This window comes from Protomyctophum bolini (assembly GCF_963924005.1).
Source record: "Protomyctophum bolini genome assembly, chromosome: 19".
In the NCBI taxonomy this organism is placed as follows: Eukaryota; Metazoa; Chordata; class Actinopteri; order Myctophiformes; family Myctophidae; genus Protomyctophum; species Protomyctophum bolini.
In genome coordinates, this window is record NC_137880.1 from 22,013,352 (window position 1) to 22,025,586 (window position 12,235).

At 40.7% G+C, this 12,235-nt stretch overlaps 1 protein-coding gene across 1 annotated transcript; it reads right to left on the bottom strand.

The window, feature by feature from the left end:
* Window positions 1–6,472: 6,472 nt before the first annotated feature.
* ccdc25 (coiled-coil domain containing 25) lies at window positions 6,473–11,339 on the bottom strand. The gene is made up of 9 exons (XM_080790799.1): window positions 11,173–11,339; window positions 10,893–10,940; window positions 10,109–10,148; window positions 9,918–9,969; window positions 9,716–9,791; window positions 8,793–8,896; window positions 8,437–8,639; window positions 8,057–8,102; window positions 6,473–7,971 (listed from the first exon to the last, which is right to left on the bottom strand). The coding sequence occupies exons 1-9, from the start codon at window positions 11,195–11,197 to the stop codon at window positions 7,939–7,941; spliced, it is 627 nt and encodes a 208-aa protein (XP_080646925.1). The 5' UTR covers window positions 11,198–11,339; the 3' UTR covers window positions 6,473–7,938.
* Between the last annotated feature and the right edge of the window lie 896 nt (window positions 11,340–12,235).

Sequence of the window (12,235 nt, forward strand, 5' to 3'; positions counted from 1 at the left end):
ACAGAGCCATGTTGATGTTGTGGCTCCCTGGAAGTATGCTTTTTGCCTCAAAGACAGCATTATGTTTTCCGGTCATCCATCCGCCCGTAACCCCCGTTAATCCATTATCTAGCCTGTGAAATGTGTTTTAGTTCCGGTTTATTATACCTGCCCGAATCAGAGAACCCATCGTCAAAAAATTAAGGAAAAACAGTGCCCCCTTTTCCTTGAGTCAACAGTCTGTCTCACAAGAGACTATGCCTACCATAAACCTTGATCCTTGCCTGCCTGCTTGTTAAAGGAGCATTCTCAGTGATTTGGGTGATTTGGAAAACCCCCCGGTCTGCCCCGGTAACAAGATGTGCACATGCACGCACTACAGTGGGGGGACACGTGACAGGCCAACAGCACATGCACCAAGACAATGTGGCTTCCGGGGGCCACATTGTCAAGCCAGATCCCTGGACAGTTTACTGTGGATTGGAAACACAGTGTGCCTGGGGGCCGTGTGGCTATTCTGATGGAAATCATGGCAGTACCCTGAACAATGTTTGTCCCAAGTTTGTTGTGGATCAGAGCAATAGTGTGCCTCACAAGTCTGGATGTTACGTTTGTGACGTCTGCGGTCGACTCAACTACCCTCTAGGTAATTTTAATATAGGATAACTCAGGAAATAATATGCTAATTGTGACAAGCTTTCACACTCTCATTGTTTACATTGTGTTTAGGAACCAAGATGGAGGCAGCATCAGGAGGGAATGGGTGGAGGGAAGCGGGCGGGTGTGTGGGGGGGTCGAGATAGGCCCTTACTGGGCTGCATTAACACACATTCAAGACACCTGTCCTGTGTCTGACTACAGCTTTGATTGATGTGTCCTGCCCATAGAGTATTAAAAGGATCTGGCGCGAAGCTCCGCCTCCCCCCCCCCGCTATTCATGTCAGTGGAAGTTGCTCAGTGGCGTTTTGAAGCACCCGGAAGGACCGTCTATTTCCGCCTTTTTTCGCCGATTCAGCATTTGGGCACCAAATTTTGGTGCCCAAATGCGGAAGTGCAACCGAGCGCTCAATGCTAAAGCCCAGCTGCACGGTTTCCTCGTCATGAATCCACGGGTCCGCGACCGTCCGCCTGCAGTCCTTTCTCTTACCACTAGGTGCTTCCTCTTACCACCCAGTGCTTCAACATTGGAGTGCCTCACTGGCCCCTTGGTCCTGCCCCCAAACAAATGTTTGGCCAAACCATTGGGCTTCCATTGGAAATGCATTGGAGCGGCCATTAAACACAGACAAGACACAAGACAAGTGTCTTGAATGTGTGAATGCAGCCCAGTAAGGGCATGTCGGCCCCGCCCGCTCCCCTCCGCCCCATGTTGTCAATGGCATTTAATGTTTTGTTGGGACAAAAGCTGTGCCCTGCCATCTTCTTGGTTCTGGTCTGGCTCACACTCTCTTGGATGGCAGTATGAGTTGGTGCCCCCTAGAGGTCACTTGCCACTTGCCGTAAACTTGTTTCAACACACCAAGAACCAGGTAATTTTCTTACTGTAACTGTAAATCTGCTATTTGCATGGCATCGCTATTGGGTGGAAACCTTGTATGCATGTCCAAAACTGGTACGTCAAATGGATCCAGTTATTTACAGTAGTCACATGAAGAAGCTCTTGTTAATACTTTTCATTGGTTCAGTATTTATAACCCACAGAAGTCTATCTGTGTGAGCGTGTGTATGACAAAGTAGGGCATTAATTTACGTTCTGGGGATTTTGTATAGGCTACTTCATCATTATTGCAAATCCTCTGGTTTTATCATCTCTTATCGTCTATTTTTGGCTTTATCCCTGTCTGCTAAACAATGTCCTATCTTATTTAATACATTGTTTGAAATTGAAGTTGACTCTATTCAAACAATTATGTACTGTATACTTGGTCTTTTTTGCCTTGGGTCTAGACAGTTAATTATCCACATTATAATCTAATACCAAACAACATCCATCTGTAATTTCATCCCGGCGGGGCTAGCCCTGGATTAAAAGTGTTAGCAAATACTTTCATACGTTTATTTTAGTCTACTTTAAATTTGCCAAGTATGTGCTTGAAGGTTTACATTATTGCATGAATTTGAAAGTCAATTTAATAAGCTGTGACTAACAATTTATCTGACTTTCATTGGTCATGATGTGGTCTAACGGACCCAGCTGGTACTCTGTCTTTGGTAATGAAAAGAAACTCATGAATTATGTTTTAATACAGTTTGACCTGGGTGTGTTCATTATAACGCTATAGTCAGCCCTCCAGTGGCCTCGATTTTCTGCTATAATGCCCCAGAATAATAAAAACACTGCAAATTAGGAAGAAGCTGGTACACACATTGGGCTTGAACAAAACACACACACACACACACACACGCACACGCACACGCACACGCACACACACACATATTCTGGGAACCGTGGGCGCTTGGCAGGACATCTCGCTCATTTCGCCTCATAAATGTGACATGAAGTGTCAGTGACAGAGCCAGAGAGGCTGAGTACTGGAGAAGTTTGTCCTGATTTGTCCTGTCCACACTGCTTCTGACTGTCGCAGCCAACACTAGTGTCCTTCATGAAGGGAATCTTAGGTCCCTATTTTGGGCAAATATCAAAACTTTCCACACATATTCAAAGTTGTCGCAAATAGCAGATCTATTTTGGCTATTCATTGTACGATGAAGTGGATAACCCTTCCCCTACCCTCTGTCCCTGTTTTCTCTCATTCTCTAATGCAGTGGTTTTCAACCTTTTTCATATGAGCCACGGACCACCATTTGATGACCTTTAGAATCGCTGTATGTGTTCTGGTGTTTAACAATAATTTAACTCTTGAGAGTGTAAAACGAAACCAAATGGTTCATTTTACGCTCTCAAGAGTTAAAGATTGATAAGACTCCATTTGGTTACCAACTCTCCATCATTTAGCTGGGGCCCACCTGGAACCCCCTCAAGGACCACTGGTTGAGAACCACTGCTCTAATGCAATTCAGAGGGTCCTTAACCACTTAAAGCGTATAGCCTTCGTTAAACATTAACTTTAAACCTTTAACCTTTGTTAAGCGCGGTCCCCCAGGAGTCTTCCTCCATCCCCTCCTTTCCCAACATTTACTGAAAAAAGATCTACAAGCTCAAAACGTTACACTTTGTGAACTTGTAGATCTGTTATTTTCACTGTTCACCTAATGACATGCCCAGAATAGGGTCGCTCTAGGTTAACTGCATGGCACACATATTCTGAACCAACACTAATTCATTTATTCATTACAGAATAAATCTAAGGTATTTATAATTACATAATTTTACTAATCATAATTTTATGTATGACGACACATTTCTTTGTCCATGTGCGTACACACACACACACACACACACACGCACATACGTACATACGCACATACGCAATTGCGCACACAGGCACACGCAAAGGCACACACACATTCACAGTGACATACCATTTGAAATTCTGCACTCATTAGCATATACACTGGACTACACCATAACTATTATAACTATATATATCTTACAAGCCATGGCGTCCTAGGGAAACTATTAGCACAGCTTTGGAAAATTCCAACTTTTCACCCCTGCACACACCCAACTATATAAAAAAAAATATTTCCTTTCAAACAAGTCTCCAGACACTACCCAATTAGCTTCTGGATTCCACAGTTCATCAGTCACAAACAAAGAAATGTCAAAAAGCTTTTCCAGGCATCAGTCTTTCATCTTCAATCCCACAAGTGCCGACATTTGCACTTTATGACGCAGTTTACAACAAATGACACTGAAGGCCTAACAACTAATCAACTCACTCTCAGGGTGTATTACGCCACTCTCAGTTGCATCCACAAAGACAAACCCCAATTATGGCTGGAACTGCATGGGCAATGTCTGAAATTGTGGGCAGTTAGAGGTGTGTGAAATGCTGGATATGAAGTGTTAATCTGCAATGTTCTGTAGTGGTCCCAGTATGTCAACAAATTGTACTTAAGCAGCATATCTTTGATTGATTGAAATTTGTATTCTAGACTGGGTACATTTCAAACGAAAGCACAAGACAATTTAAAAATCAGACCTGTCTGAAGTGAGTGGTACTGTACTGTACTGTACTGTACTGTACTGTACTGTACTGTACTGTACTGTACAAGCCCTCCCTGGCCTGTGTGTGTCTGTGTCTGTGTGTTAGGCTGTGCAACAGTGACACTTGGTGGTGAACAAACGCTATAATGCTTGAATCAAAGAACATACAAGTTTGAACAACTGTGACAGTCACAGACAGAAATGCACCAGTCCAAGAACTAACTTTCTAGAGTAGCCATACATAGCCTACCTTTTTATATAGTTGGATATCATGTAATGTACCGTGTGTTCTGTGCATATAAGTTCTTTCCTATTTATTTATTTATTTGACGTATAGTTCTGTAGTCTCTGTAACACACATAGCCTGCTACAGCAGTGGTTCCCAAACTTTTTTATGTCAAGGACCCCCAAATTGACACTAATTATCCTGCTGAAAAGATATGCCAGGGACCCTCATAAGAGAAGATTTCTTTATCAACCCGTTTAATTTCAAGGACCCCCAGTTTGACATGCATTAGTCTACTCTATAAGCACCCCCATTTAATGGCATTTCTATCTCTGGGACCCCCAATTTATATTATTATATATTATATTGTAAAATCAATGTTAACTTAACTCTGTTGGGGACCCCCTGGAACTCCCTCAGTGACCCCTGGGGGTCCCCGGACCCCATTTTGGGAACCAATGGCCTGCCCTACACTGTACACACATGCACACACGCACACACTCCTGATGACTTTACTACTGCTTCTATGTGATTGGCTAGTCCATTGCTATGCTAACCATGCATCCCCAACTCACCTGTTCATTCAGCCAGCCATCCATCTACCTGCTCAGATATGAAGGCTGCTTGATCCTGCTGCAGTTCCAGTCTAAAATGTAGCTGTCTGCTGGCAAAGCCCTCTCATGCATAGTTCTACTGTTTATATCTACGGTACACAGCAAGTAAAACTTGTTTGTCCTGGAAAGCCTGCTAAATGCTGCCCTGTCAGAGATATTATGATCAGTTTAATGAAAGCATGCATACGCCACCTTGTGTTTAAAGATTGTTTTTCAGATAAGCTATAATATATATATATATATATATATATATATATATATTATATATATATGTGTGTGTGTGTGTGTGTGTGTATATATATATATGTATGTATGTGTGTATATATTATTGACATCAGAATTTCAGTGAATCGGCCTGTTTGTGCGTTTTTTTTAAAACGACTTCACATCATTTTGAGAGGTTCTAGAATGTGTCCTGGGACAACTATGGATAAATTGATTCTTCCACAAATTATGCGCAATATTTTGTGTTGTTTACCCATATCACATGAGTGAGGCCAAGTGTCAGCAAATGTGCTGTTCCGGGAAGTGCTGACTGTGGGCCCTTTCAGGCACTGAGTCATAGGCCAGACAACCTCGCTCAAGAGGACAGATCCATAATGAGTGGAAACCTGGCTCAACTATAGGCTGCAGACACAGACACAGCCAAGTCCAGAGCTAATACATCACAACACAGGGATTAGCCCACTGACGGGAATCTCTACTTCACAACATGCAAAAGAAAAAAAAAGTTAGCCTCGTTTCTCATCATTTTGGACCATGGGCTATAGCCCATATCGTACGGCATACTATGGCACGCCGTTTTTCATCATTTTTGAGGATTTGAAAAAAATGACGAAATGAAAAAAACGATGGGTTATAGCCCATGTTTTTTGAAATTTTGAAAAAAAAAATCCAGGCCCATGAATTAGAGGATAAAGCTCACATGTTACCCAAATAGTTGAATACACAAAAGCTAAGGCACTGGTGTCGTACTTCTGGTTTACCGGAACGGGGTTCAACTCCCTGCAGTGCCCTGCTCAATGTGTTGTATTTACCGGAAAAATTGAGTGTTGCGGAGGATGAGAAACATTAGCAAATTACGGAGTGTTGCGGAGGATGAGAAACATTAGCAAATTGCGGAGTGTTGTGTGTTGAGTGTGTCCTCAAAAATGATGAAAAACGGCGTGCAATAGTATGCCGTACGATATGGGCTATAGCCTACGGTCCAAAATTTCCGCAATTTCCAATTTCCAAGTTCGGCAATTTTCAATTTCCGCAATTTCCAAATTTCCGCAATTTCCAATTTCCGCAATTTCATGGGCTATAGCCCATATCGTACGGCATACTATAGCGCGCCGTTTTTCATCATTTTTGAGGATTTGAAAAAAATGACGAAATGAAAAAAACGATGGGTTATAGCCCATGTTTTTTTAAATTTTGAAAAAAAAAGTTATCCTCGTTTCTCATCATTTTGGACCATGGGCTATAGCCCATATCGTACGGCATACTATAGCACGTCATCATTTTTGACGATTTGACAAAAATGAAAAAAACAATGGGTTTAATATAGGCCTTTATGAACCTTTCCTTGAAAACATGATTTCAATGACATGGTTCATCCTGCATTACTTTATCATACAATACAAAATGTGTTCACTTGTCTTGCTTCAGCTTCAGTCATTCCACAAACATGGCTGTTAAGGACGGTATATTATTGTCATATTACATACTTGCATATGCCATGAGTGACTCAGCCCTATGACATGGGTTCAAATGCAGCTTGTGATATTTTTTACCAAAACAAAATAGACCAAAAACAAGCTTTTAAAAATAAATGCCACATGAAGGGGGATGGTTTTAATTAATAATCGAAGTAGCACTGCTGTAAACATAACAATGGTGCCAGATCTAAACATCCCTTAATCTAGACTTCACAACTCCATCTTTCAGTTTCAATTCTTTCAGCATTTTAACAATATCCAACGTGTTAGAAACCAAAAGCTAGATGTAATACAGTACTGTAAAGGGCAGTTCACAACAATCACTATTACTACTACTTTAACTATAAAGTTATAGTTAAATCACTAACTCAAGCGGATGGCAGAGTCCACATATACTTATTATAGTAAGAGTTTTTGTTATGAATGGCCCTTCATGAATGGAGAATAAAATGATTGGCACCTCTTGCAATTGAACATATAATTCAACATTTTCCCATAGAATAAGCCTGAAATAAAGGCCCCTGATTCCCACACAACAAAGAAAATAGGCCATTTCAAACTGAGAATATCATTGGTGTGCATATATAATGAATTGCATCAAGGAACTAATAATGAACTAATTTGGAAACAAAAGGACTTGACAATGAGGTGCCAATATTTCTTAAGGCAAAGAAATTAATGCATTGCATACACCGAATTGTGTTTCATGGAATCAATGGCATGCAATGGTCATGTACAAATAAAATACAAGGAAGGTGACTAATAAGGGTCAGGTGAAGTTTCCTATCCGTGTGACTGGACGTACAGTGTAATTCCATTAACCCATTAAAACCGGGAAAGCGTCTGTCATTTTCAAAAATAGCAGATACAACAATCTCACAGCACAAGCTCGTACATCTGTTATTTTTGAACAATCCTGAAAGTGTGAGAACAACTGATTTAGAAGGCATTTGTAGAATCGGCCTCAGTTCTTAATGGATTAAAACAGGCCTTTTTTTGTCAAGTCAAACTGCAGCGATGCTTCAACAACGTTGCCCTGTGCTGTGCTACATCATATACAATGTCATCCTTTGTCGACAAGTTCCAACCAATGGACTCATTTTGGAAACAGTTTGAAGTAACCAATCAGCAAACAGAACTGTCCAGGTGCTGTCCCTCGGTACCTCACTTGCAGCTCCAAGCGTAAAAAAGCAAAGTAATCCATTTGTCATTGTCCAGTGTCAACATACAGTACTGGTAGGCAAGCAGTGGGGGGGAAAACGACCCAACAACAAATTTGTTTTTTTGGAAGAAGATTCTCTGCTCTCACATGAAGTCATCAGAGTCATTGCCGCCATCCTGGAAAAGACAGTATGTTCATGTTATTATGTTAAAACTTTCAAAATGAAGGAGGCTAATTTACAACCGTGAAGACGATACTGACCTCATTTGTTTGCATTTTATCACTTGTCATGAGAGAAGAATAGCTCCTGAAAAACAAACCAAAGAGTCAATAGTAGTAGAGTGTAGCCTAATTTATAGACCACTAGAGGTCTCACTTGTTTACTGTTACTACTAGCACAAAATAACCTACAAATATCTACAAAATTACTTATTTTTATTTAGAGTATTACTCTATATTATGCCAGTTAATTCCTCCTGAGATGTACACTCCCAGAGCAGATCAATTTGAAAAGTCTAGCTGGATAAAATAGTCTCTTGTACATAGATTGATTCATGAACAATTCTAACAAAAACAAAAAAAAGCCAAAACCAACTCGTATTGACACCAGTATGGTCCAAACATCTTAATTGTCAACCTACTTGAGTTCCTCCAGGTCTTTTTTCCTCTTCAACTCTTCCTTCTCTTTCTTTTTATGGTCCTGGAGCTGGGCCTTCTTCTCGTTCCTCTCCTCTCTGTCTCTGGATTCTTTCTCTGCCGCCAGGTCGGGGTGTCTCTCATCTTTCGTTTTCTCCAGCCGGTTCACGATCTCATTGACTTTCCTCTCCACGGCCACAGTCTTCACCTGCGGAGCGAAGCACAGATCAGCTATTTATTTTTTTATATTATCCTTATTATTTAGCATCTCAGCTTTATTAAAGAGACAGGAAAAGGGGGTACAAATATATGTTTATATTATTTTTTTGCCACCACGTTAGCCTGTAACAGAGAACCTTACCTCTTTTTGTCGATAGAAGCCAATCTGGCCAACATCCATGTCTCCAGTCTTTTTCAGATTGGCCCACGGCGTGTAAACCACGTTGATGTTGTTCATCTTGCAGCCTGTCAACAAACAACACAGAGTCAGCCTTACTACAGATTCATTACAGAACATAAGATGAGACTGTATTCATTCCTGAAGGAAAGTTGGATAATTGCAACAGCCAACATTTGGATATAGCTTTACTAGAAGGAAGCTACAGAAGATTAGCATACAACTCTTACCAAAATTGAACACATCGGGTGTGCATTGCATTTTCCACTGCCCAATAGAGCACCGAAGTCAATATTAGTAAAGGGTGCCAAGTCCACGGGTTTGTGTACTTTTTTAATTGGTATTAATTATTAAATGGTATCCCCTTATATATTATATAGGGGATCACCTCATATAAGAACTGTGTTTTAAAAATAAACAAATCCATCCTGGCCGTTTCACTCATATGGATATGAAGAATAAACTTACGCTAATGTTACTGATGCCGAATTTGTTATGTTTTCGGATTGTATAAAATATGACTGACTGTCGTAAACGATACAGACAGCTCCCAAACAATATCACAGGGACAGTTTGTTTATTACTGGACCATAATTCTTATATTAATTAATTAATTCTTATAATTAATTAATTTATTTAATTAATGAATTCTTATATATGACACGATTTTAAGATGACCCCACGTTACTCTCCATAGAGAAAAACCACGAAACCCTTGGATGAGCGAGGACTTCAGCACTCTATGCCCATCGTTGAAGCCTCTGCTTCAGTACGTACTTGTCATGTATTTTAAGTTCCATAATCATTATGGAACTGAACATGCAAAGCACTGGAATTGACCAAGCACTGATGCAACACTAGTGATGATGCTGTCAAAAGAGGTTTACCCTGTATGCTGTTGTTTTTCACCAACTGTGCACAGTCAATCAGGACCTCTTTGGGGATATCATCCATCGCCAGACCCTGAAAAAAGAGAAGGCACAGATTCATGGCCGCAAGCTGGAGTAACATGAGTCATGAGTCATGACACATTCAACATTGGGATTAAAATATTAGTTTCATTCCATGATTATGAGGACTTGCTGTCACCTTTGGCATTCTCAGGTAAACGTGAGCTGAAGACAGCTTATCCACATGAAACCTGGGGGAAGAAATTCGCTTTTATTTAGTTTTTCCGCAAAGGAAATCACGTTTCTACTCCTCTCACACTATTAATTTGAATTTGTAACACATATCTAAAATAAAAACATAATTTTACAATAAAATAATAAATCACTCACCAGATGTCCTCAGGCCATCCATACTTGATTAGATCCTCATCTGTTGGAAAACAAATTAGACTAAATATCACAAGTGTTCATTGAACAGTTTGAGAATTACAGTACATTTCAAGCACAACTCAATATAAGACTGTTAACTGGACAACCTAAAGCATTACACTTGTTTACAATAGGGTCCACCATGTTCAATTCATAACATTTAGAGACGTACAAATATACACTACTATATAGCCAAATAATAGGAAATCATCAGGAAGGTAAAAAGGGAAAAAATTGCAGCTATCCGTAGGTGCTCTTTGAGAGCGGTTTTGAAGGAGTCAAAGGATTTGCATGTCTTAATGACTGTTGGTAGGGCGTTCCACATTTTGGTGGCTAATTTAATAGTTGAAGAAACCTTGTATGAGGGTTCCTGTTATTGTCTTCAATGTGTTTTTGTTGACCAGTGAGATCCTGTATAGTATAGGAATCTTGTTCTTTGGTTGACTTTTTTGATTACGTTGGTGGCTATTTTATCACCGGAAAGATTTGCCTCCAGGATGGAACCTAGGTAGGTAATTTACTAATTTCATCTTTTCATGTGATAATATTGTCACCCACTCTCTTTTACTATTTGTTCCGTTCACCTCCAACTGTTCTCTCCCCTCCAGGTAGGATTGCATCCAGATCACTGATGTGCTATCAAAACCAATTGCTTTTAGCTTGTTAACCAGTATGAAGAGGTTCATGAGAGACAGACACAGACAGAAGTTATTTAAATGATATTGTTGGGTAGTAGTTTACTTACTCTCATATTTGTCCTTCCCCATATATATTGTGTGGGGAGGGTCCACCACTACAAAACAAGGAATACCACAATTACAGACTGAAAAACTTACAATGAAATGAGCTGATCTCTGCCACCAACAAGGAGTTACACAATAAAAACCTCGAGTGTTGCTATAACTAACTTTGAGTACAAAATATTGACCCAAATATGACCTGTAATTCGTTTCATTTCAAGAGTTAAATGAACACTCATGAATGATGGTTCTACTGTGTACTGTAACTAAACCTAGCTTACTTACCAGCACTTGTGAAATAAAACACCATCTTTGAGTGAATGGCCGGTGGATCCTACGCGTGTCAGGTGTGTTAACTAGTAACACTCTGGCTGTGGTTCATAAAGGTAAAATATGTGTATAATATTAATATAACTGCACTGACAGCAACTGATAGAACGCTACAGCCTACTGAGGCACTGTCTAGTGAGCTAATCTAGTGAGCTAATTTAAGGCTTCCGGTGGACGATCTCTTCAAAATAAGAGTACCTCTAGAGTATTGAAAAAATGTTTAATTTGCACATTAAAACTACAAATTAAGCATTTAAATGATGCTATAAGACACACATTATGTTTCTGTGTAAAAACAAGTAATTAAATAATAATAATAATAATAATAATAATAAAGTTATCTAAATGGATAAATGCTATTCACTGGAGTGCATGGACTTCATAAAGTGGACACTGGACAAAAGACGGCTCCGCGAGGCAACTATCTGGACATACCCACGCGTCCGGGGAGATGTCCTCTACCACACCCCACTCTCCGCTAAGCGGGAGAGGTGTAAAATTCACAGCAGCAGAGCTTCTACTGGGGTCAATGCAAAAAAATGTACCGTTTCCGGACCCAGAATGGACACTGGACAAAAGACGGCTCCGCGAGGCAACTATCTGGACATACCCACGCGTCCGGGGAGATGTCCTCTACCACCCCACAGTCTCCGCTAAGCGGGAGAGGTGTAAAATTCACAGCAGCAGAGCTTCTACTGGGGTCAATGCAAAAAAAATACCGTTTCCGGACCCAGAATGGACACTGGACAAAAGACGGCTCCGCGAGGCAACTATCTGGACATACCCACGCGTCCGGGGAGATGTCCTCTACCACACCCCACTCTCCGCTAAGCGGGAGAGGTGTAAAATTCACAGCAGCAGAGCTTCTACTGGGGTCAATGCAAAGAAATGTACCGTTTCCGGACCCAGAATGGACACTGGACAAAAGACGGCTCCGCGAGGCAACTATCTGGACATACCCACGCGTTCGGGGAGATGTCCTCTACCACACCCCACTCTCCGCTAAGCGGGAGAGGTG

What these genes read in the sequence shown, in the direction of transcription:
- ccdc25 (XM_080790799.1), bottom strand. Translation starts at nt 11,197, where the DNA reads ATGGTGTTTTATTTCACAAGTGCTG. An exon ending in GGGGAAGGACAAATATGAGA is followed by an intron (nt 10,149 to 10,892) that starts GTAAGTAAACTA and finishes GTTTTCCAACAG; the next exon opens with ATGAGGATCTAATCAAGTAT. An exon ending in ATAAAATGCAAACAAATGAG is followed by an intron (nt 7,972 to 8,056) that starts GTCAGTATCGTC and finishes TGTCTTTTCCAG; the next exon opens with GATGGCGGCAATGACTCTGA.